Genomic DNA, 21,068 nt, shown 5'->3' with positions numbered 1-21,068 from the left:
CTGTATTCATCACCGTGCCTCTGGATCGCGTGGGCGCTATGTATACGACTCGCAGAATGCCTGATGCCAGTCTGAGACACGCACTCTGGGGCCCGAGGCATTCTTAATCCTAACCGTCATCGAGGCTCCTACACGCCCGTCGAGAACTGCGAGAATAGCAGTCCGTGGACGCGCAAGCTGACCTTGATCTCACTATATAGGCACCGATCCCGAGAAAGGGTGAGCATCAGAACGCAGCCTCTTTACATGTACGTGCTTCGACTTGCTGGACGATAGTAGCCTCACGAAAGCGGCACCCACTAGGATACCTTGGACGGACGTGCGCATCATACCGGTCTACGCGGCTCTCCTATCTGCGACCTACTGGGCGTCCAAGGTCCTCTTTCGAGGGCTAACTCGTCCAAAAAACGAGGAGCAGGGTAACGCAGCCAATGACGCGCCATCGTGCGTGACCAGAGACGGGCGCGCATACAAACTCTCCACAGTAGCTTCCTGTGTCGCCCTCGCGGCCATCTCGGCAGCGTCGGCGATTAAAGAAGGATCGCTCGTGGATGCCGCGCTCTCTGCTCCCTTCGTACGTACCATCGATTTCCCTCTCGTGGCGACTTGACCCCAGCCTCGCAGTGTTACGCCACTGCACTTGCTTACGCGTCCACGAGCGGCCTGCCGTACTCTCAGTCCGCCTCCTTACACTTAAATGGGGTACTGCTCACTACATTCGTGGTTTATGCTGCTCGCGACCTGGCGCCTCTTGCTCTTTATGGAGGCCACCCTTCCGACCGGGACGGGCCCTTGCTATGGATCGCAATTAGCCTGCTCTTCACCGCCGGGATACTCATTCCGCTGTTCACACCCGGGAAGCACACTCCCATCAATACAAAGGTACGCGCAAGGCATCTCGTGGTGTACGTAGTCTGACTCCAAGTAGGATCCGTTGCCGGCCACCCCAGAACAGAAGGCGTCCATCATGTCCTTCTGCACGTTCACCTATCTGAACCCCATTATATCGCTGGCGCAGCGTCGCTCCATTACCCTCGATGACCTACCGCCTATCTCGGACACGGACGACGCGGGTCAATTGAAGGTCAGAACCTTTGAGGTGAGTTGCCCGTCCTGAAGTCGGACTTATACCAAGGCTTCATATAGGATCTCGACATGGTTGACGGAAATCGCAAGCGGCACATCTTCTTCGCGCTCACAAAGGTCTTCCGCTGGCAGTACGCGACGTTGGTTCTGTCACTTGTCGTACAGGTCTTCACCAGCTTCGCTGCGCCCCTGGCACTCAACCGCATTCTCAAGTACGTACATTTGATCCTTTCAAATCAGTAAGCTGTCGCTCATTCAATGTTGAGTTACCTTGAACATGGCGCCGTGGGGACGTCTGTACGGCCATGGTTCTGGGTATGCCTCTTGTTCGTCGGACCCTTGATCTCGTCAATCGCGCTGCAGTGGTACATTCACCTGGTGGTGCGTAGGTCCCTCATGCCTTGCAGACATCGTTAGCTGAACTCCAATTCCAGATACGCACCGCTATACGGGCGGAGGCCATAATCACCCAGCTTATATACGAGCACGCCTTACGCTTGCGAACGAATGCCGGCTCAACGAAGCAATCGGCCTCAGAAGTTGTTGCCCAACCCAACTCGGACAACTTCCTTGGTCGCCTCAACACGCTTGTCACGACGGACCTTCAAAACGTCGTCAACGGGCGGGACTTCATCCTAATCCTCGTCTACATCCCTCTGAACGTTGTCGTGGGAATAGTCTTCTTGTACTCTATACTAGGGTGGAGGTGAGATGGGTTTACGACTCGATGTTCGTGGGCTGATATCTCGCAGCGCCCTCGTCGGCCTGAGCGTCATCATCCTATCACTACCCTTGCCCGGCCTATCGGCGAGACTCATTCAGAAGTTAGATCAAGAGCGGCTCAAGCGGCTTGATGATCGCGTGCAGAGCATAACCGAAGGTCCGTCCGCTAGATAGCCTCACTGAAGGATCGCTGCTGACCTCGCTGTCCGTCAGTCCTGAGCGTCATTCGCATGATCAAGCTGTTTGGCTGGGAGCGCAAGATGAAGGAGAAGATCTCGCAGGAGCGCGACGAAGAGCTGCAGTATTTGTTCCGCAGGCGCATCGTCGAGAAGTCGAGCGAAGTCATTGTGTACTGCATCCCCATCGCTGTCATGCTGGCTACTTATGCAACCTAGTGAGTACTCTTGACTCTTGTTACATAGCGCGAGGCTGACCATTCTCAGTGTACGCCCACTCCTTTTACATCCTACCTACCCGACTTTGACATGCGATAGACCGCCGTCATGCGTGAACCCCTTAGTGCCGCCATCGTCTTCAGCTCAATGGCCGTCTTCGACATCCTGCGCAAGATGATAGGTTTGAGCATGAACATCGTCACATTAGGCGTCACGGCGAAGGTTTCGCTTGACCGTATCGACGCATTCTTGTCTCCAGCCAAGGTCTGCAGAACTACTTATTTGTGGACACTCTACTCATTCCTCTCGACAGTCCGATCTCTTAGATGCATTCGACATTTCCCGCGACGTCCAGCCGCCCACCGAACCACCTTCTCGGGATGCGATTGGGTTCAAGCACGCTAGCTTCTCATGGTCAGACAATACGAACGCCTTCGAGCTACGCGTCGACGGCGAGGTCAGGTTCAAAAGTGGCAAGGTCAACCTCATTATTGGGCCAACTGGGTCTGGGAAGACATCGTGCGTACTCACCAACAATGAAGGAAGAGAACTTTGATGGACACCTTCTCAGTCTATTGATGGCTTTGCTCGGCGAGTTGAGATACGCGCCTACGAGCTGCTCCTCCTGGGTCAACCTTCCGCGAGATGCTGGCGTCGCCTACGCTGCGCAGGAGTCGTGGGTGCAGAGTGATACGATCAAGGTATGATGCACGGCATCCCACACCAGAAGTATCGGAGTCACTCTTTTCATCAGAATAACATTGTCTTCGGAGCACCTTTCGATCCGGATCGCTATGAGCAAGTCCTGTACCAGTGCGCGCTCAAGCGCGACTTGGCTTTGTTCGACGCCGGAGATGAGACGGAGGTCGGCGAGAAGGGCGTGACGCTGAGCGGGGGGCAGAAGGCTCGCATCACCCTGGCTCGCGCAGTATACTCAAGGTGTGTTGTAAGGCTTGTATCATGCCTTGGGTCGCTCAATCATCTATGTAGTGCATCGATCCTACTTCTCGACGATATCCTTGCTGCACTGGAGTAAGTCAGAGAACTCGATGCACTATGAGTATGCCACTGACGCCGCCATATTAAGTGTTCACACGACGAAGTGGGTAGTCGAGAAATGTCTGGCCGGTTCTCTCGTCCAAGGGCGCACGGTCATCCTTGTCGTGCGTAGTACTGTCTCCCCACTGTCGAGCTTGCTCTCACGATGATGTTAGACTCACAACATACCGCTCGCTCAGCCCCTCGCAAGCACCGTCATCGCAGTTTCCAGCGGCCACGTCACACTTGAAGCTAGCATCGCTGCTGCCATCAGCCATGATGCGAGGCTGGCGAAGGAGGTAGAGGAAGAAGACGAGCACGTACACGGAGCTACTGAAACCTTGGGAGAAAAACACGCGGACGAAACGCCAACTGGCAAGCTCGTCGTAGAAGAGGAGGTGGAGATAGGCCGCATCACCTGGAGTACATTTGCCACCTACCTACGCGCTGCGGCCGGTCAGAACCTGACGCTATTCCTCGTCGTCTGGATCACTGCCCTCGGCGTCATGGACATCCTCGGCGTCAGCTCAACTTGGTTTTTGGGCTACTGGGCATCGCAATACGAGGATTATCAGCCGAGCGAAGTGAACGTCTCGAGGTCGGTGGTTTCTCATGGTCACGACTAAGACTGACGAGATGACACTGCAGATATCTCGGTAGTTTTGGCCTGATTCTGCTCGCGCAGATCATCGCTACTGTCGTGTCGTTTATGACCTTCATCCTCGGGGGCGTGCGAGCGTCCAGGGTTCTACACGACGCGCTGGCGAATTCTATGCTCGGCGCAACGCTTCGGTAAGTGCAGAGATCGGCCCGTCATAGACTCAGTCCCTCATTTACTCCGTCAGATGGCTCGACCAAACACCAGCGTCCAGAATCATCACGCGCTTCACTTCGGACATGGCTACCTGTACATTTGCTTCCTTCTCATTGAAATATCTCGCTGATCGTGGTATCAGTGGACACCCAAGTCCCTCACGATGCACACTTCCTCTGCCAACTTACAATTATGCTGATCGTTAGGCTGGCCGCCATCGTCATCAACGCGCCCCTTGCGCTCGTCTTCGGTGTCGTAGTCGGAATTGCCGGCGTGCTTCTCGCCTTCGCGTACATGCGCGCACAGATGCCAGTTACGCGCGAGACGTCCAAGGCGCGAGCACCTGTTCTTGCTCAGTGAGTGGCCTATCACTCTACCTGCGGCGGTAGTCGCTTACCGTCTGCCCCAGCTTTGGCGCTTCGATGGCTGGTTTAGGTTGGCTACACCTCATGACGCGCGCATTCCATGCTGACCTCACCAGTCTCCATACGCGCGTACGGAGCTCAAGCGGCGATGATCACCACGTCCATCCAGCACATAAACCAGTACACGCGCGCAGCCAGGATTTCTTTCGATCTACAGCGCTGGATAACGATAAGGTACGCGCTCTTCACCGCTCCTCAAGGCCAAGCTGAGTAAGGTGCAGGATGGACGCGCTAGGAGCTGCGTTCTCCACCTTACTGGCTATATATCTCGTCTACTTCACGGACACCAGTGCAATAGGAGCAAGCTCAACAGGATTCTCCCACAACATGGCTGGTCCGTACTCGAACAACGACTCGAGTGGCACTTTCTAAGTACATTCCAGTCGGATTCAGCGGCATGATCTTGTTCTGGGTACGCATGATGAACATCGTCGAGGGCGATTGTGAGTTCTCGACAGTTGACTACCCAGTCTGGTTCACTGACGAGTCTCTAGGCAACAGGTATAACTTTAATGAAGCATTGTTCTCAGCTAACTCTCCCCTAGTGTCGAGCGCGTCAACCAATGTCTGAAGGTCGAGCAGGAGAGGCCGGCTACTCCAGAAGGGCAGCCTCCCACTCACTGGCCCGCCAGCGGCGAGCTGAACGTGCGCGGTCTCTCCGCGTCATACTCCAAGGGCGGACCCAAGGTTCTTCGTGATATTTCGTTTCACATCACTTCTGGCGAGCGCGTAGGCGTAGGTAAGCGCGCGAACCCTTCCATCCGACCTCTTCCGTCACTGATCGAATTAGTGGGACGTACTGGCGCTGGCAAGAGCTCACTGAGTCTTGCGCTTTTGCGGTGTATAGAATGCGAAGGAGAGGTATACTACGATGGCGTGTCCACCGCAAGCCTGAACCTCGAGGCGCTCCGCGTTAGCATTACCATCATCCCCCAAGTGGTACGCTCGAAGAGTTTCCGTTCGTGCTCCCAATCCATCCTCACGTATTGCCTTGATAGCCCGACATGATCAGCGGCTCGCTGAGGGAGAACCTCAACCCCTTCGACGACCATGACGACGCGACTCTGAATGACGCCCTTCGCGCCGCCGGCCTGTTCGCGTTGCAAGAGGATGAGCGAAGCGGGGCCGTACGCGATAGCAACACCAAGATTGACCTTGACACGAAGATATCATCAGGGGGTTCCAATTTGTCCGTCGGTCAGCGTCAGATTGTCGCTCTCGCGCGTGCTCTCGTGCGTGGTAGCAAGCTGCTCATCCTCGATGAAGGTGCGTAGTTGATCGAGTCCCAATAACCACAGCTCACGATAGCGTGATCCAGCTACATCTGCTATCGGTACGTCAAACCTGGCGTCAAAGGGAAGGCAACTGACACGCCGGTCCTGTAGACTACAGAACGGATAGCATCATCCAGGAATCTCTGCGCCGTCACCTTGGGAACGACGTGACGCTGATGGTCATTGCACACCGCCTGAAGACCGTCATGGACGCAGACAAAATCGTGAGGGATTCGCTCACTGATACAGTCGCTTCATTTGCTGATAAACTTCAGATGGTCTTGGACGCCGGGAAGCTTGTGCGGCGACTGCCTTGATGCCCAGTTATCATGCGTGACTGATACTTGTTTCCCCAGGTGGAATTCGACCGGCCTGAAGCGTTGCTCGCCCAGCAGGACAGCGCCTTGCGCGCCCTTGTAGAGGAGTCGAGCGACAAAGAACATCTCTACAAGCTGGCCGGGATCGCCGTCTGAGCTCGGTACCCTTCTGTTCTGTACACTTCTGCGCCTGGTTGCGCCTTACGGACAAAACAATGCTGTATCCAAGAAAATAAACGTCCATAACTATCCTCCGAGGATACCAAGAAGTCCACTATCCTGGTATCCACCCACGACAATTGGTCGACCCGCAGTCACACTCAATCATGGCGTCTTCAGCTACCTTTTTCCGCTTCTTTTTGGCTTGCCCGCCGTCGTTGTGAGCGAGCTCGGGGTGGTAATCAAGGGTGAGCTCGAGGCCTGCGCAGATGTCCGTATTGGCGACGAAGGCGATGTAAGGGCGATTCTCCTGGTGGGTGGTGTCAGGATGGTTGGAAGGATCTAAGAAGTAACGAAGGAAGCACAACGAAAGAGACGACCGAGAAAAAGGAAGTCCACCGCAAACATACCTCCGGTACCGTGTCCCAGACGACGTGATACGTATCAAGATTCGGCTCACACGAGTGGCTGCAAAAGCGAGGTGAGCAAGATGACCAGAGCTACATGACAGCGCGAGCGTCGTACTTGAGGAATCGGCTCCAATTGCCTACACGAAGCCGTTAGTCCCTGCTCGAACGCAGTCAAAGCAAGACAAGGGAGTGCATCGAAGGGGCGACCAGGAAGTATGGCCACTCACCCGTCATCCAGGCGTTGACAGTATACTCCGGATGCGAACTTCCGGTCGCGCCGCGCAGGTCAAAGCAGTAGCTTCGCTGCTCGTCAGGGACGTTCTCAGCGGCTTCGCGCTTGCTAGAATAGTTGTTCAGCTACTGTACCTGGCGCGCTTGCATCAGAGAACGCACATCAATAACCTGGTATAGACGGGCTGAGTGGCGGTTGAATCCAATGGACAGCTCGCACGTACCCTGAAAAAGTTCCAACAATCGTGCCGGCCTTCATCGGTTGAGGGCTGCGTACACCCCAGCCGCGATTTGGCGTTCGGAATATCTCGATGGGAATCTTGCGCGGCAACTGAGCGACGCGGTTCTGGCAGTCTCCTTCGCAGGGGCAGAACTGTATAGGTCGAGTCAGCGTAGCGCAGGGCGACATAGATGAGATTCACCTGATTGCACTCAAGGACTTCGAACGAGTCGTCGACGTTGGGGAATCTGTACTTGTTCTATTATAGCGACATCAGATTCGATCGGCCCGGCCCTTATATTGATGGACTACGGCGTGATGGCGAACAAAAACACGATCCCAACATACCTCACGGTCGTAGGCGAATATCGGTTGTCCTGCTTTGTTCGTGATCGTATTTACAACCCTATGACAGTCGCATTTGCGAGGGTGGCAGCGATAACCTTCCGTGGCACAGTTGCAGTGGACAAGGAAGGCTGAGGATGGTTCGCGCACGCCGGGTCCCCTGGAGAAAAGGGAAAGAGAGCGAAATAAGTAAGATGCCTTGCAACGTGGTAGTCAAGGGGAACGGGCAGCGATAGTAGTAGGCAAATGCTCACAGGTCATATCCCTGTTCCTTATACCGGAAACCTTCCGGGAGCAATGGAAGCTGCTCATCGTCGAACTCGTTGACGAAGTCCAAAGTAGCAGCCCCGCTTCGCTCGACCTCTTCGTCGATCTGGCCACGGAGGATGGACAAGGGCGTAGCACGGGCTTTGCCCTTTCCCTTCGACCTCGAGGACGCGGAGGGTCGGCCCTCGGGTGTGCCGGACGAACGACTTTGAGACGATGTGGTGGACGGTCGACTCTGAACAGGTCTAGCAGCCATGATGGGAGGCGTCGCAGGATTGGAGAAGCGTGTTGAGGGAGTTTCCGACGAGGAGCTTAGAGCCGACTGCTGTCTGGTCGTTGGGATTGTCTGCATGCCCACATCGTTCTCGACCTCGCGGGCGGGACGAGTCGCGGACGAAGCTGGCTGAAGAGGACGTCTGGGCTTGGGACGTGTTCGTCGGCCTGTCGGCGGTTCGGGTGATCTCGTTGGTTGGGAAGGCGTGTCCATATTCGAGGACATGTTGCGAGAGGCCTGTGAAACCACGCGGCTGCCGCCTGCAAGCGTACTTGAGCGGCTGCTATGAGACTGAGAGGTCGGATCGCGCGTTGTGGACCTCGAAGAATTGACCAGAGTCGACGAGCCAGTACGAGACGCACGCCTCCGCGGCGAAGGAGGCCTGACCGGGGATGGCGCGCGCATGTCATCCACGTCCATGTTACTGCCCGAGGCGGGATCGTGTTCTATGCCCGCCAAGCGCTCAAGCTTCTCCTCGACCGCTTGATCAAGATTCCAGGTGAGCGAGTACAGCGGGTCTCGGTGCTTCCCAGGAGCAACAACGATCGAGGCATTGGCTGCAACCAAACGCTCCTCCGCTAGTTCTTCATCCCACTCTTCGATATCACTCTGTGTCAGTGCTGCATTTTCGAAGGTCGTACTCGATCCATCTGCACGCTTCCAAGGTGTCCAATCGACCTGGGAGCCAGTGCATATCAGTCAGTATTGGACAGAGGCGCGTTAAGGACGCTCATGGCACCCACTTCATGTCTACAGATAAACGTCAGCAGGAGGCATTTCGCTGAATAGTTAGGTATATACATTATCTGTCCTCGGTAGTCGACTTGATAGCCAATATGACGAGACTGCCATTCACCGTTCGCATCGGCGCCCTCGACGTTGTCGAAGGTCTCATGAGGTGAAGACGGACGACTCCAGAAGTGAGCATCATCGGACCCTTCGCTGTCAGAGGACATAATGTGTCTTCATGCTATGTTCAGCATGTAAATGGATGTGAATCGGTTGCCAATGTTCAAGATGGGCGTCAAGACGAAGGGTACGTACACGAACCGCGACTCGTGGAAGACGCGTGCCATCACATCACGAGCAGGACGTAACAGTCACCCAAGCGACCTTTGCATCTTGCTCATTTCGCCCACCATACCTGTTTTACACCTGAGTGCAGCGATCTAAACGCTTCATAGTTTTCTGGTAAGTTATACTGTTTGTAGGGTTTCGATATCTGTCCAACTCTTTGTGCGTCATAACGTAGGCGGCGCTGATCTACACCGACAGGCCTCGGAGCCCAACTAGTTGAGCCTGACGATCCAGATGGCGGCATACTCTTAGCAAGATACTGAAATGTCGACCGCCTACGGGTCGACGACCGTACACGATCTGCTCATAGAACCGCTGGTCCACGTCTTTCTCGATGCGGCCTCATTCGACGTGACCAACATCGCAGAGAACCCCGAAAAACTCAGTCATGTCGCGCCTGTCGTCGTATCTCATGTCTGCTCGCGGTGGAGAGCTATGTCCCTAGACACGCCAAAGTTATGGACACCGGTCGTACTTAGCCAGTCCGCCTGTCGCGATGGACTTCTGCCCGCGTTTTCTCAGCGAAGGGGAGAGGGATCACCTACCGACCTCATCCATTGTCCCAAGTCAATCGACGCAACTGTATCGGGGGGGATGGTGGCCATGCACTCATGGCTGAGCGACGTCTCCTATCGCAGGATTCGAACGCTCATCGCGCGATACGCATGGGGTGCCAGTATCGAGAATCTGCGAGGCTTCCCTCCGCAGACGCCCGCGCAACAGACGATGCGCAGCCGGGCGAGGAGACGGTGGCTGAGCCACCGGGGAGTCGCAGGAAGTCCGCCTTGGGAAAAGCCATGTCAATTGATTATTCTACGACTGGAGGTGCCGGCTCCGATGCCGCGACAGATACGAGCTTGCAGAGCCCACCTCCCCCGCCGCCTTTCGATGAATTCCAAGACGTCCGGATACCCCGCTGCGCCCAGATGACACCGGATACCCAGGCCAGCCTGCAACAGCTAGGAGTCATCAGCATCGATTATACGCCGTTCGAGACCGACCAGTGCAGCTAGGAAGCTGGGAGGCATTTTCGGAGGTGAGTCTCGTCACGCGCTGATGAACAATCGTTGGGCCGCGCTAACGCGGCCTCCCTCGTCAGCCTCACCGAACATCGGTCCCAGGCTATGCCCGTCGCCAACGCGGCCATGATAGATTACGCTCAGCCCTTCTTGCGGGCAGTGACGCGCCCATGGGCTGGCGAGCTGGCTCGCACGAAGACATGGAGCCCGCCTCGTTCCTACCGCATTTTCCGGATCTCGCAGCAATGTTGGATCCTCTGTATCAGCCCGTCCATCAGTTCCAATAGCAGCGTCTCCACGACGATCGATTATCACGGCTGTTGCATCGCAGGCTGAGACTGCGCTCGATGAGCCGTCGAGGCGGTGAACGGTGGGTCCCAACATTCATTCCACGCGGGATATCCCTTTCTTTCCCATCGGGGTAATCATTCGCGGAATGTTAGCCGCGCTTCCTGCTTTTCTTGGTCGCTAGGTAAGTCGAGGCTCGTCGCTTGTCGGTAGGTACCTGCTGGCACAGGGCGCAGCCAAGCTCTAGACATGCTCGAGGGTGCCGTCACCGATCCTTCTCAGGGGTAGGCATTCGCCGTCCTCTCACGCAACATCACATGCTGATCTTGTTGTTTCGCAGGCATGCTCATCACCTTCCGTCCTTCATTCCACGCCCCTCAAACGTCATGTTATGAGCAGTGAAGCGTCGTTAGTGAGGAGCCTCCCAAAGGGCTCAGCTCGTCGGCGTCATGACCGAACGGACATAGAATCGAGCTGTGCTATCAGCACGTTCGCGCATAGAGGAAACCGAGGTCTTTGCGCTCAAGGTCCGTCCTCTCGTAATTATCTCCCAAGACGATGAGCTTTATGACTCAGTACGCAGTGAACAAGGCTCCGTAGCGCAGAACAGCGACATGTCGTCTTTGACTCTGCCGAGACGCCGATGGTCGAGGGAATCTCCCGATTTTGCCTTTACGGCTCGGAAGAAAAATCGGGGAAATTCACAAAGGCTGTCAGATATGGATTCAAGTGCACACGACTGCATGTGGCGGCCGACTCAAGCAGATCGACGGTTGCATCTTCGAGTAAGCTTGCGCATGACGGCGGTCGAAGAGCGCCCGGTCGTCAGCACCTATCGATGCCGCCTCCCGCCGAGGTACGCTCTCAGCTGTGGCGTAGAAAGTGCGCTAATGTGGCTCGGGCAGGGATGCTGGCTGCGCCTTCTGCGCCGTCCCGCGCGAAGTCCCGAGCTGCGGCCCCAGGATGCGATTCGGACGGGTTGGGAGGGCATGACGTCCGCCTCATCCTGAAATATCGCTATGTCTTCGCCGCAGCGCGACATGCGCTCAGTACGAGAGATGCAGACGCCAATCGATCGATTGATCCAAGGAGATACTCGCCGTCGAAGTTACCCCTACCTAATCCCCAGAATTCTGAGGCAAGTACCTACCGTGCCATAAATCATCCAAGAATTTCATTCCTTCCGAGCGCTCCGATTTATTATGTGGCGCGCGGGCTCTGAATATTCCCTGTCGCCGCACTGTCGTCGGCGCCAAGAGGTGGTCGTGACAGCCCGGGAAGTTACCCGAGGCTTGGTCAAATCCGGAGAGGGTGCTTGTCGCCCCCCATGACAGGAGGGAGATCCTGACCACGTCGTACGAGCGCGCCTGTGTACATCGTCCAAGGGTAACAGAACTTCCGACGATGAGGATCTTGCAGGCCAGCCTTGAACCTCCCAAAGACCTCAGACGAAGGACCCGTCGACCCTCGGGATATGGACCTCGTACGCCAGAGCCCATGGCAATTCCGCGCAAGTAGCCATCGTCGGCATCTTCGACTCCATCCGGCGGACGTCTCCCACCTACAACTGACCCAGAAGCCCGTACTGCTCGGACACGCTAGTCGACGCGCCACTTTGAGCTGGCCTGCCTCGAGCCCCGACCCGCGCCTACACACCGAACTAGCGATTGTGGCAGCCTAAAGCAGCCTAAGAGCGCAAATCCTCTTCAGTTCGCAGCGTATTTCGGGTCCCCAGCTATTTCCTAGTGGAAAGTCTATCATCAGCAGTCGTGCGAGCTAGGGACGACGTCCTTCCTGTCCAGCCTAACACTGACATGATAGCGCGTGGTGGGTGCTCGCTCGCGTCCATTCATTCGGGCTGGACGTCATGTATTCGGGCTGACGATATATTGATACTAAACCGTAGATGTAATAATTCAGTCGGATCAGCGTCATCGGAATAGCATGCTGTTGACACGAGCATGTCGTTGTATAGCATGTGGCAGGCAGTATACGAAGCCTTCCCTATGGGGAATATCGTCCGATGGCCACCAAGTCAAAGTCGCACCCTACCTAGATCCCACCCACCCACGTCCACATCCTCGCATCATCGTCGAGCATCTCACATCCGGGCCTTGATCATCGACTGCACGCCCTCCGGGTCGAGTACTGAAGCCGGGTACGGCAACTGCGTAGTCCTCAGATGCTCGCTGCCGCCGTCGACCGGCAGGACCTGCCCCGTGATGAATGCGGCGGCGTCGGAGAAGAGGAAGACCGCAGCGTTCGCGATGTCGCGAAGGTCCCCCATGCGCCCCGCGGGCATGAGGTCGTCGACGCGAGTGGGCCTGTCGGGGCCCTGCAGAAGGATAAGTCAGAAAGTGACGAACGGATACTGAAGACGATACAAAGGAAGAGCTCTGACGCACCTTCGCCGACAGCCTGTCCATGCCCTCTGTCCCCGCGATCGGACCAGGAGCGATCACGTTCGAGCGCACGCCATGTGGACCCTCCTCAACGGCCAGTACTGCCGAGAGTGCATCGACGCCGGCCTTCGCCGCGGAGACGTGCACCTGATACGGCGTACCTATGTGAAGACACGGCGTCAGTACAATACTCGAGCTTACGACGACTAGAGTACAATACAGCAGGACAGGAAAGCTATCTACCAAAGAAAATCGCAACGAAGAATATGACGCACCATTATAATGCAACGTCGCGCTCACGTGAATGTACGCGCCATGGGTCGCGCGTACGTGCTGGAGCGTGGCCTTGATCGTGTTGTACGTGCCGATCTATAGAACGGGTAAGATGGTTTAGCCACTCAGTAGCGGGATCAACAAGTGAACATGAAGGCGGGAACACCACTATACCAACGAATTTGTAGTGGGAACACGATTGAACATGGAGCGGGAACTGAACTGAACATGGAGCGGCAAGGCAACTGAACATGAAGCGGAATGAGCGGGCCGACATAGATGAACCAGCATGCGGTTCGGCGTGCATACGCAGACGCGCGTGCAAGGATTCATTGTATGTACGAGCTGCGCTTGGCAGAGAAGCGCCAAACGTGCAGAGAAGGCCACAACGAGAGGATAGATATACGCACCGTATCAATCTCAATAACCGTGCGGAAGCCGTTCTCGGAAAGACCAGAAATGGGCGCAAGGAAGTTGCCAGCGGCGCCTATAGAAGGAGGGTCAGCATTCAAGTATAGAGTCGCCTTATTGAGGGCAATGAGTCGTCATGAAGGGAGTATAACATGATGAAGAGGTTATAGAGTCGTCATAGAGGACGAATGGCAAGCATACAGTCGCTGCCAAGCAAGCGAGCCACCATAGGAGATAAAGGAGATAGAATCAATGGGTGAATAGGAATGTGATAGGGCTACTAAACGAGATCCATGCGCATGAGTGTATACAGCGCCATATACGCATGGACGCAATAGACAAGGAGATCTCGGAGCGCGAGACCCTGCATAGGCGCGAGATAGACTTGCGCGACATCCTTGTAGCGAGATCCCATTCAGGGAGCCCATGTCATTGATCCCATTTAAGGCGCGCGCCCCACTCGACTACCGCATGCCATTGACCCCATTCAGGCAGTCACAACCCCGCGCACGCCATCCCAGCCAGAGTCGAACACCGAGCCGCAACTCGAGCACTCACCGCATATCACAAAGTCAATCCGGCCATACCTCTCAATCGTCTTCGCCACCGCGTCCCGCAGCGTCTCCGGCTTGCGCACGTCCGCCTGAGCCGCGAGGCAGTCCTGGCCGGTCGCGGCCGAGAGCTCCTTCGCGGCCTGAGTGAGGCGGTCTAGTCTGGGGAGATCGCGTCAATGCCTGGCTTTGAGAGACTTGCCGGACCAGCAGAGGCGCCCGCAGCACGTGGCGTGTTCATCTGGCACGCGAGGACGGTCGCCTGGCACGTGAATTCGATATTCTCTTCTCGCAGGTCTTCCCCTCATCAGGATGTGTGAGAATAGACAAGGCACTCACTTCCTCCCCACGATAGTCGCCCTCGCGCCATGGCGCATCTATAAACATCACTCCTCAGTCCATCGAAGCAATAAATCCAACCCACAATAGCCTCCGTCATCGCACGGCATATACCCGAGCCGCCGCCCGTGCAGAAAAGGACCTTGCCCTTGAAGATGTTCTGCTGGAACACGTCCGTCGAGTTCGCGACCGGGGCGGCGTAGGATTTGAGGGCCATGTTGGTAGGTAGGTGCGCGTGTGAATGTACTAGCAGACCGGGTCTTCGTGAGGTTCCTCGTGGCGTATGCAAGCAATTCTCGTCCTCGTGAAGCAGATAAGCAGTCCTTGTAGCTTATGAAGGACCTTATCAGAGGTCGAGCGCGCAAGGGAGGTCGTGGAATGGCAAGAGGCAAGGGGTGATGGAGTCTTATACCAGCGAGCTCGGGGTCGGCAGTCGGCGACCACTCGGTCCGGATCCTCGGCATTTGCCGAGAACGTGACCACACGTTGAACTTCGTCCTTTTCGACCCTACGGATGCGCGGATGGGAGGGGTGCACGGCGTGAGGTCCGTGCAAGCAGATTGAAGACTTCTAGGTAGCGTGCTTGCTTACATCTACCTGCTCTGAATGTTTGCAGAGATGACTGACTAGTCAAGCCAGAGGATTATGAGCGAGGCAATGGCGCCTTCAATCAAGCCAAAAGCCACATTCCGCTATGATTGGAGTGACGAGAAAGAGGTGATGAAAAGAGCATCACAGTACATAGCTACTATCCTGAGCTACAGGGAAGAATGCTGAGCCTGGGAAACCTCGACGATGTCGCGACGAGTGGCGTCCTCCGAGTCGCGCTCCCAACCACAGGAAATATTAGAAGTGAAGTACTCTGCACGGGAAAAGCCAAGGAATAATATTGTCACCATACAGTAAATCTTGCGTGGTGAGTTTCATGGCGTCGAGGATCGACTTGCGCTGGGCCGCCTCGTTCGCCCCCGAGAGGACCGGAGACGATTATGCCGAGGGCGATCCTCAGATCGCCCGGCGAGAAGCTTGTTGGATATGACAAAGTCGAGCTGCTAACGGTGACGGGTCGCTGTCCTGCGCGTCGCTCGTGCTAGGCGATCCGGACGCGCTAAGCGGGCAACCCAAGCGCATGGTCGAACGAATCGACCCATGGTAGAACTAAACGGCCCTTGGTCGAACTGAACGACCCAACGCGATCCGCACGCGTCAACCTAATCGTCCCTCACACCTGGTCCGAGTCGAGCTCGGTGACCCGACGCGTCGTCCTGCCAGAGCTGGCGGACCTAGAAGAAGGCCGGCGCGTCGCAACGGATTATTCCAAGGAAAGAGAGAAGACGCCAGGATGCCCAGCGACGTCGGCCCACGCGCAGAACTCCGCATAGACAGGTCTTCTTTCCGCCAGGGTCGGAGTACTGGAGTCGGGTTGCTGAGGTCGGGCTTCAAAAGACTATATCTATATTTTTAAGCGTCGGGCTGGTCGAAGGAATGCTGAGGCGGGCCTGCTAGGAGAAATGCTGGTCCCCGATGGCTAGAAATGCTGGTCTCCGATTGCTAGAATTGCTGGTCTCCGATTGCTAGCACACCTGCCCAACGCGGATTTGAGCCAGAACCTCTCGCTCGAGCGAAGACGACCGCGCAGCGTCCGCGATAACCGGCGAGAGGGCGTAGGCGCAGTGACGGGAAGCCAGAAGGGACGACCTGTCGGCGCGGGCAGAATTTCTGACGGCGCGTGCAATTTTTTGAGACTTGTCTTGACACCGTACGTCGAGCCTCGCCTTCTGGGTCATCGTCGCAGCGGAAATCATCGAGAGGCCACGGCGAGAGATGCGCCCGAATCCCGCCAGGAAAGAGAAGTACTGCAGCGTGCAGAGCAGGCGTCGACTCAGTGCGGTTGGTGTCAACGAATTACCGGAAATATTACCGGGAGATAAAGCTGAAGGTGTTCGCAGTGGATGACGCGGAAGGTATTGATATTCGCGTTCATCGTACTTAGAAATTGGCACCGAAATTGTGGGACGCGCTAGCAGCCCGATATACGCCACCCTCCTCATGATACGCCACCCACTGTGTTGGTCCCACCGCCACCCTCCTCGATGACTCCCTCCCGGCGCAGCGCGAACCCCACGACCATCACCCGCCCGCGCCCGGTGACAAGTCTGTCCGCACCAGGTTACAAGTCTGTTGAGCGCGGTACGGCCAGTGCTCCGACTCTGCGACGGAACCGGGGGAGGAAGAGTAAGGTGGGTCGCGAGTGATTACGGTGTTGAGCGAGTGATCACAGTGTTGAGAGAGTGATCACGGTGCTGAGCGAGTGATCACGGTGCTGAGCGAGTGATGGGAGTGTCGGGCGATGGAATGAAGGGGAATGAGCGCGCCAGTTGAACTTTGTCGCCGCGCGATCACGGGGAAGCGTACAAGATCAGGAGCGGTGAGTTGAACTTTGCTGTCGCGCGCGGCCGTGAGATGAAGGGCGCGGAGGGTATTGCGTGAGGGCGCGAGGTGTGTGCGTGAGGGCGCGAAGGATGTGTGTGAGGGACTTCACAACGCATATGAGGCGAGCGAGACGTGTACAGGGACCCAAAGCGCTGATAGCCATCCAGTCCTGTCCGCTGCGCCAAGATCCCCAAGGACTTCGAGAGTGCAGATGTCCCGATAGCTGGGTATCCAGAGGTCAGCGATGACGGAGGCGCAGCAGCGTGTCAGTGAGCGTCCCCCGGCGTGTCAGTGAGCGTCCCCAGATTGACTAGCGCGTGACGAGAGACCTCGGGGCCGTCCAGCATGACGAGAGGCCGTCTAACATGACGAGAGGCCGTCCAACATGACGAGAGGCGGCCCAGCATGACGAGTCCGGAGAGTTGATCGTGACGAGAGAGAAGACCAGGCGCCAGACATGACTGTGTCCGTCATGCCGGCACACCTGCACGGGTGTTGGCGCCCACGAGACGAAGAGGTTGGCGCCCCCGCATCATATCGGGTTCGACATGGGCGCGTGCGCGTCGCGAGCTCGTGGTGTGTCCGGGGCTCGTGGTGCGTCCAAAATATGCCTCACACGCGTCGTAGGGGGCGCCTTGCTCCCACTCTCCGAGCCCCAAGATCTCAACGCGCCGTGGTGCGTCCAAAATACACCGCACGCGCGTCGTAGACTCGTGGTCCTTCCCTCCGAGTTGGTCCTTCCCTCCGAGTCGCAAGGACCCGGCCTGCGCCGCAACCCGTCGAACCCGTATCCTAGACTCGTGGGGGGCGCCCTCTGTGCACCGACTCGTGGGGGGGCCCTCCGTGCACCGACTCGTGGGGGGCACCCTCCGTGCACCGACTCGCTGACGCGGGATGGCTGACGAAGGTGACGATGCCGGCGAGATAGCTGACGGAGCCGGCGAGTTGGCTGACGAGGCGGAGAACCATGGCTGACAAGGGGGTTCCGCGGCGCGGGTCGCGGCCTCCCTTCCCATAATCTGCGGGGAGGACTGGGCAACAAGACCGCGATCATCGCAACCACGGCCATCCAGTGCGGCCTGCGCCCGCGCGAGCCCGTTGGGAGCACGGGGCGTGTAGCCTGTTGGGAGTACGGGCATGTAGGACAGACGGAGAAGCCCCGCCCCAACCCTCGTGAGGCCGCGCCCCAACCCTCATCAGGCGGCGCTGTTGGAGGGTCTTGGTCTTTGATGCGCCGTCAGCTGCCGTTAACCGCCGTCAGAATGCGAGAACAGAACGAAAAGATGAAGGCCTGCGAGAACAAAACGAGAAGATGGAGGGCCTGAGACGGATGGGAATTTGCCTGGAGAACGAAAATGGAAAGGTTCATCGTTGATGACACGAAACAGTACGTCGGGAACAGAGCCAGAGAGCGCTGCAACCTGATGGATCGAGAAGTATGGGATCCAAAGTACGACTGCGACAAGCTGAGTAGTCAACGACCCGAGATAATCCACCAGAACCAGCGAGAGGAGTCAGGAATCGGGGTCCTGCCGCAGCACCTGGAGCGAGCCGCGCCACCGCAGGTCGAGGAGCCGACGTCGAGGGCGGAGACCCGACATCGACGCACGAGGAGCTCCCGGTAGCGCGAGACGCGCCCCCGGTAGCGCCAAACACCCCTCGCGCGCCACCCGGGGCGCCTAGGACGATGATCGACGCGCCGTGAAGCGAGGACAGGGAGAGGGATCCGGTGCTGGAGCTGCCGAGCGCGAGAAACAAGTGCTCGAGCGAAAACAGGTTCTCGAGCACCGAGCTTCCGAGCCCGGGAAGCAGGCGAGTACTCCCGGAAAACAGGTGCCAGCGCGTCCGCTGCTCGTCGCCTCCACCTTGTTTCGAGAGCCGCCACCGCCGACATTCTCGTGATGGACGAGTGACAGACATGCACGGTGATGGGCCGCAATGCTGGAAATTAGATAATTTTAGGTACGGGCCTTGTTTTCCAAGTCGATCAAAATTGCATTTGGTTCCGTGTGACTAAGGCGAAGTTTAATTCGTGCTTACGTGATCGCGGTTGAATTGAGGTGATGTCTCCGGGCGAGAGGTCTGGTGATCTGGGCGAGCGCCTTCGAGTGCTGGGCTGGGAGTTGGTCGGCAGACGTTCGCGATATTCTCGCCAGAGTGTATGCTGGGGCGGGCGCCGGGGACGGTGCTGCTGGTGCTGCCGCCGCGGGAGAGGGAAGAGACGACGAGGGGGTGATGGTCTCGTTTGTGTCCGTCGTGACGGTGCCTGTGCGCGGACACACCTGACCGCTTCCCCACCCACGGTTCGCGAGATCTGAGCGGCGAGATGGCGAGCCGGGTCGCCCCCCGCGCCCGTTCTGGGACTGGCCCGGGCGCACGCCCGTACGTCAACATCGCCGCGCGCTGGGAAAGGAAACCGGCGACATCTGCGCGGCCACATACTTAGCCTCCACCACCCGCGCGCTCTCCGTCTCCCTCCTGCCTCCCCCCGCGAGCCTATGAGCCGCGCCCCCTCCCCCGCACGCCCCGCCAGCGACGATGACGCTCGTGATGCCCAGGCCGGACCGCGAGACGTCCCCGCAGCCCCCGATCCTCGCGGAGACGCGCGAGACGCGCACCACACGGGTGCGCTCCCCTCTCCCCCCCGCGCCCACTAACATAACGTCTGCTAGAGGCCGAACCCAACGCCGCGCTCATCGCGCAGACACTCAACGCGGACGGCACCCCGAAGCGCCCCATGAACGCGTTCATGATCTTCGCCCGCCGCCGCCGCCCCCAGCTCTCCGCCGCGAACCAGAGCATGCGCACGGGCGAGATCAGCAAAATACTGTCTAAGGAGTGGACCCAAATGCCGCTCGTGGGTCCCCCGCGCCACCGTCCCACCCAAACCACTGACTTCCCTCCTCCAGTCTGAGAAACAATTCTACCTTGACCAGGCAAAGCACCTGAAGGACAACTTCAACTCCAAGTACCCCGAGTACGTCTACCGCCGCAAGCCCAACAACAGCGCGCGCCGCCGCCGCCGCGCGGACGGCACCGGCGGCTCGCCAGAAGCAGACGAGCACGAGCACGGCGCGCACGGCCCCGCGGACGACGGCGCGGGCGACACCCCGCCCGCGCGCGCCGCCACATATCCGTACCCGGACACGGGCGTGCGCAGGGAGGCGGACTACTTCCCGGACCGCCTCAGCGACTTCACGCTCCACCGCCCGAGCTCGCTGCAGCACCACCAGGGGCACGGGTACATGGGCGGCTGGGCGGGCAGGCGGCCGCAGAGCTACTCGCCGTCCTCGTCCTCGCACGGCTCGTGGCTGGCGGGGAGCAGCGCGTCGCCGGCGCCGCTGGCGGGCGACGATCCGTATGCGTTCTCGAGCTTTGGTGGATATGGTGGGCAGGGGCAGGGCTCGGTGTCTGGGTCGTCGGGCTTGTCAGGGTCCTCTGGACTGTCTGGCTCGACGGCGTCAGGGCTATCTGGTTCGACGGCGTCTGGCCTCTCCAGCTCTCCCTCTGGTCTCTCCAGCTCCTCAGGCGTCCCCGCGCCCTCACTCTTCGGCCTCGACGGGCGTGGGAGCGGTTTTGGTGGCGGGCGCGCATTCCTCCCGCCCGTGTCGAGTGACTACGGCTCCCGCAGCTCGGACTATGCGTCTCGAGGCTCGGATTTCGCCGGCCGCACCTCGGAGCTGGGCGGCGGAAGAGGGTCGGAATATGGCAGGTCGGAGTACAACAGGTCGGAGTTCAGCCGTGACTTTGCCAGCAACCGCGCGAGCGAGTTTGGCAGCACGCGAGCGAGTGACTTCGGGAGCAACAGGGCGAGCGACTTTGGCGGCAGCAGCAGCACGGGCAGCAGTGACTATGCAGGAGGACGAGGAGACTACTCGCGCGCAGACTACACGGCGCGCGCAGAGTACGACGGCGCGCACTCTCGCTCGGCCGACCTCGCTGCTCGCGCGCGCGAGATCGCCGTGCGGGCGGGCGTTGACGTCTCGCGAATGGGCGGCGACGTCTCGCGAATGGGTGGTGACGTCTCGCGAACGAGTGACCTCCCCGCGCTCTCAGCGTCGCGCTCGACAGAGTTCCCGCGCGGGCCTGATTTTTCGTCGTCTACGTCCTCTGCGCGGAGTGACAGTTCACTACGCGGGGACTCACTGTTCGGCACCGGACGTGTGGGACTGCCGCCGCTACCACGGCTGGGCGGGTACGCAGGGAGCGGCGGGAGCGCGTCACCGCACAACCCGTCCGCGCCGGATTTGATGTGGCCGAAGCGCGAGCAATGAGGGGTCGATGTTGGGCGAGGAAG

The 21,068-nt window shown here is 58.2% G+C and overlaps 7 protein-coding genes across 7 annotated transcripts; 3 read left to right on the top strand and 4 right to left on the bottom strand.

The window, feature by feature from the left end:
* The first annotated feature begins 45 nt into the window (after positions 1-45).
* On the top strand, positions 46-6,696 carry SCHCODRAFT_02681288 (P-loop containing nucleoside triphosphate hydrolase protein). The gene is made up of 32 exons (XM_050346736.1): positions 46-248; positions 304-574; positions 625-882; positions 929-1,099; positions 1,147-1,298; positions 1,353-1,467; positions 1,521-1,792; positions 1,839-1,966; positions 2,023-2,203; positions 2,232-2,253; positions 2,304-2,468; positions 2,518-2,723; positions 2,776-2,905; positions 2,959-3,143; positions 3,195-3,236; positions 3,292-3,367; positions 3,419-3,840; positions 3,891-4,034; positions 4,088-4,149; positions 4,199-4,412; positions 4,466-4,491; positions 4,538-4,655; positions 4,703-4,815; positions 4,865-4,928; positions 5,024-5,220; positions 5,272-5,420; positions 5,480-5,747; positions 5,800-5,814; positions 5,867-5,979; positions 6,031-6,054; positions 6,112-6,544; positions 6,594-6,696. Coding segments are annotated over exons 1-31 (4,422 nt in total). The 5' UTR covers positions 46-246; the 3' UTR covers positions 6,229-6,544; positions 6,594-6,696.
* SCHCODRAFT_02641607 (SET domain-containing protein) lies at positions 6,112-9,007 on the bottom strand. The gene is made up of 11 exons (XM_050346216.1): positions 8,780-9,007; positions 8,722-8,728; positions 7,692-8,656; positions 7,441-7,597; positions 7,295-7,351; positions 7,097-7,245; positions 7,035-7,043; positions 6,869-6,981; positions 6,757-6,778; positions 6,642-6,699; positions 6,112-6,541 (listed from the first exon to the last, which is right to left on the bottom strand). The coding sequence occupies exons 1-11, from the start codon at positions 8,932-8,934 to the stop codon at positions 6,347-6,349; spliced, it is 1,887 nt and encodes a 628-aa protein (XP_050197602.1). The 5' UTR covers positions 8,935-9,007; the 3' UTR covers positions 6,112-6,346.
* A 103-nt stretch (positions 9,008-9,110) lies between these two features.
* On the top strand, positions 9,111-10,043 carry SCHCODRAFT_02096981 (uncharacterized protein). Its single transcript, XM_050341776.1, has 2 exons — positions 9,111-9,169; positions 9,231-10,043. The coding sequence occupies exon 2, from the start codon at positions 9,320-9,322 to the stop codon at positions 9,983-9,985; it is 666 nt and encodes a 221-aa protein (XP_050197601.1). The 5' UTR covers positions 9,111-9,169; positions 9,231-9,319; the 3' UTR covers positions 9,986-10,043.
* Positions 10,044-12,200: 2,157 nt separating this feature from the next.
* Positions 12,201-14,731, bottom strand: SCHCODRAFT_02641597 (NAD(P)-binding protein). Its single transcript, XM_003026922.2, has 7 exons — positions 14,424-14,731; positions 14,339-14,376; positions 14,007-14,161; positions 13,448-13,524; positions 13,040-13,133; positions 12,768-12,925; positions 12,201-12,697 (listed from the first exon to the last, which is right to left on the bottom strand). The coding sequence occupies exons 1-7, from the start codon at positions 14,553-14,555 to the stop codon at positions 12,464-12,466; spliced, it is 888 nt and encodes a 295-aa protein (XP_003026968.1). The 5' UTR covers positions 14,556-14,731; the 3' UTR covers positions 12,201-12,463.
* Positions 14,732-15,799: 1,068 nt separating this feature from the next.
* SCHCODRAFT_02517983 (uncharacterized protein) lies at positions 15,800-17,910 on the bottom strand (the record flags this gene model as incomplete). The annotated part of the gene is made up of 5 exons (XM_003026923.1): positions 15,800-15,889; positions 15,922-16,194; positions 16,404-16,494; positions 16,910-16,994; positions 17,256-17,910. 5 exons carry the CDS (start codon positions 17,908-17,910, stop codon positions 15,800-15,802), a joined length of 1,194 nt encoding a protein of 397 aa, XP_003026969.1.
* A 113-nt stretch (positions 17,911-18,023) lies between these two features.
* Positions 18,024-19,590, bottom strand: SCHCODRAFT_02096838 (uncharacterized protein). Its single transcript, XM_050341775.1, has 2 exons — positions 18,812-19,590; positions 18,024-18,712 (listed from the first exon to the last, which is right to left on the bottom strand). The coding sequence occupies exons 1-2, from the start codon at positions 19,163-19,165 to the stop codon at positions 18,137-18,139; spliced, it is 930 nt and encodes a 309-aa protein (XP_050197600.1). The 5' UTR covers positions 19,166-19,590; the 3' UTR covers positions 18,024-18,136.
* On the top strand, positions 19,270-21,045 carry SCHCODRAFT_02517503 (uncharacterized protein; the record flags this gene model as incomplete). The annotated part of the gene is made up of 3 exons (XM_003026828.2): positions 19,270-19,396; positions 19,444-19,628; positions 19,681-21,045. 3 exons carry the CDS (start codon positions 19,270-19,272, stop codon positions 21,043-21,045), a joined length of 1,677 nt encoding a protein of 558 aa, XP_003026874.1.
* Positions 21,046-21,068: the final 23 nt, after the last annotated feature.

The sequence above is a fragment of the Schizophyllum commune genome (assembly GCF_000143185.2).
Source record: "Schizophyllum commune H4-8 unplaced genomic scaffold SCHCOscaffold_13, whole genome shotgun sequence".
Lineage (NCBI taxonomy): Eukaryota > Fungi > Basidiomycota > Agaricomycetes > Agaricales > Schizophyllaceae > Schizophyllum > Schizophyllum commune.
This window is presented reverse-complemented; position numbering and strand designations above follow the sequence as displayed.